Consider the following 2,367-nt stretch of genomic DNA (forward strand, 5'->3'; position numbering starts at 1 on the left):
AGCAAGGCTTTGATGTTTTTTATGAGAGTATAACATTATAACATGATATAAAACTCAAAAAAGTTGATTTTACATGATATTGCCCCTTTAAATAATGAAAGCCTGTGATGATTCCAACAAACCTGCTAACAGTTGGTCACTACTGAATGGCGATGGGGGACATCTTGTCTTCTTTTTGTTTAGTTTACAACTCTGTAGTCTTCAAACTTATTGAATTCTGATGTTTTCTTCCTCTAATTCACTGCATTGTGTCCTTCCTGCTCGCAGATATCTGTTGGACCTGTTGATAAGGAGCCTCTCAGCCAGCTTCTGCCTGGCCTCAGGGGGCAGCTGGGAGCCAACCAGGGCAGCGAGGACTCTGTAAACCCTGGAGGAGGAGGAGGAGGAGGAGGAGGAGGAGGAGGAGGAGGCGGCCTTCAGTCTCCAACCTCCCAGGCTCCAGCTCAGCTCCCGTCTCCACTGTCCCAGCCTCAGTCCGTTCCCCAGCTCCAGTCCCCGTCGCCTCAGCTCCGCCCCTCCTCCCCCCTCAAACTGCAGTCGCCAACTCATCTCCAGCCCGGCGAGGCCTGCTCTCCTCGTAGCGTAAACGTGAAACGGGAGCCCCCTGGGACCCCTAACAGAGGTACTACTTCAGCTCATCCAGGAGAGGATTTAACAGTCTTTTATTTTTTAATTTAGTAAAACACATAAAAACATTTGCTCCATGCATGATGCTAAAATGTTGTTAAACCTAAACTAAAAGCTCTGCAGACTGAAGAGTTCTGTGTTCAGTCTGCAGTGGTGCTCCACAAATATCTGCTGCACATGTCATAACTTCCTGCTGCCACCTGGGGGCGACACAGCCACATTTATCAAGGATTTTCAGTACAGAGCTACTGATCATTGATTAAATCTAATCAAATCTATGCTTCACTATTTAATTTTAAGTATTTTTTAACAAATACAGCAAAAACTGTCCATCTAACCAAGTTTTAAACTCTTATATCAGCCAGAAAGTCTTTTTGATCTNGCTGAAAAACCACCTCATCCTAGTGCAAAAACATTTTGTCGAAAAACACAATTTTTCGAAACTGACATGTTTCCATTGAGCAAATTTATTTTCGAAATTCTAATTTGCGCATTTTCATGGTCAATGGAAACGCAGCTACGGTTTGCTCTAAATCAATGGTTTCCAATATTGTGTACCCCTGAACCATTTTGTCATACCACTAGTACCCCCTCTGTCAAACGAAATGATTCTCTAAAGCTGTAATGTATAACTGACTATTAAATTAAAAACTCTTTATTTAACCCCCTAGAACATTTATTTCTCAGGCATTTTATTCTTTTCAATTCAAATTACACATAAAAATAAATGTTTCCTTGAAAGTGAATAAGTAATTAAGTGAATAAACCAGGTAATGGCAGGTGCAGGAAGTAGCAGCGTCCAAAATACATCAAATACCCCAAATGAGCAAATTCCGTAATTTTCCGTGACTTTATACAGGACTCCATTTTGTGTCAATTTCATGATTTTGTTTGCATTTACTGCATTGTGGAAATCAWAGGGCCCTACGTTATCTCAGTCCTATTTTTGTTTATTTTTAACACACCTGGGAGGTTTTTCCATGTACCCCCTGTAATAAGCTCACGTACCTCTGGTTGGGAATCACTGCTCTAAATCACACATACCTGAATTAATCTGTACCTTATTTTGTGTGCATCGTAAGGGTGACCTGCTCAACATGTTGGTGTAGTAGGCTGACAAGATTTGTCTGTACACCTTATGAGAAGATTTAAAGGGCCAGTATTATGTGTTTCTCAGKYATATATTTAAATACTATACCATAATAAAGTATCTATGTCACCTTCAGTTGTTATTAAAATGCTTTTTTATGTTGAAATAGAAAAACTACTTATATTCTCATCAGAACCAATGTTGAGAGCTCAGCAGACAGTTAGGTTTCACTTTCAGTTTCACCCGAGAGCCTGCAGGAGTCATGGGCGAGGTGGGGGGGGGTGCACTCTGCCATGAGGAAGTTCAGCTTAAAGACACGTCCCAGGGGTGTTTCTGGTACCAAAAGGTGTTTCTGGTCCCAAAAGTTGTTTCTGGTCCCAAAAGGTGTTTCTGGTACCAAAAGGTGTTTCTGGTCCCCACCTGTCGTTTTGCTCCTCAGCATGGCTTCATAAAAACACTGCAGGATTTCTCAAACATGATGAATGAGTCAGAGCAGTTGTGTGAGTATAACATTATAACATGATATAAAACTCAAAAAAGTTGATTTTACATGATATTGCCCCTTTAATAATAGCAGTAAGAACTGCATTTGCATTTCATGTTTCTTCTTCCATCCATCCAACAGGCCTTATTTAAAATCAATACAGTCC

The 2,367-nt window shown here is 40.9% G+C and overlaps 1 protein-coding gene across 1 annotated transcript in view; it reads left to right on the forward strand.

Moving 5' to 3' along the window:
• Nucleotides 1–792, forward strand: part of ncoa1 (nuclear receptor coactivator 1) — a gene marked incomplete in the record, with an annotated part of 83,714 nt that extends 82,922 nt beyond the window's left edge. The window contains 1 exon segment of the mRNA XM_014031271.1: nucleotides 268–792. Coding sequence (XP_013886725.1) covers nucleotides 268–678 — 411 coding nt within the window.
• Between the last annotated feature and the right edge of the window lie 1,575 nt (nucleotides 793–2,367).

This window comes from Austrofundulus limnaeus, unplaced genomic scaffold (assembly GCF_001266775.1).
Source record: "Austrofundulus limnaeus strain Quisiro unplaced genomic scaffold, Austrofundulus_limnaeus-1.0 Scaffold1214, whole genome shotgun sequence".
NCBI classification, from domain to species: domain Eukaryota; kingdom Metazoa; phylum Chordata; class Actinopteri; order Cyprinodontiformes; family Rivulidae; genus Austrofundulus; species Austrofundulus limnaeus.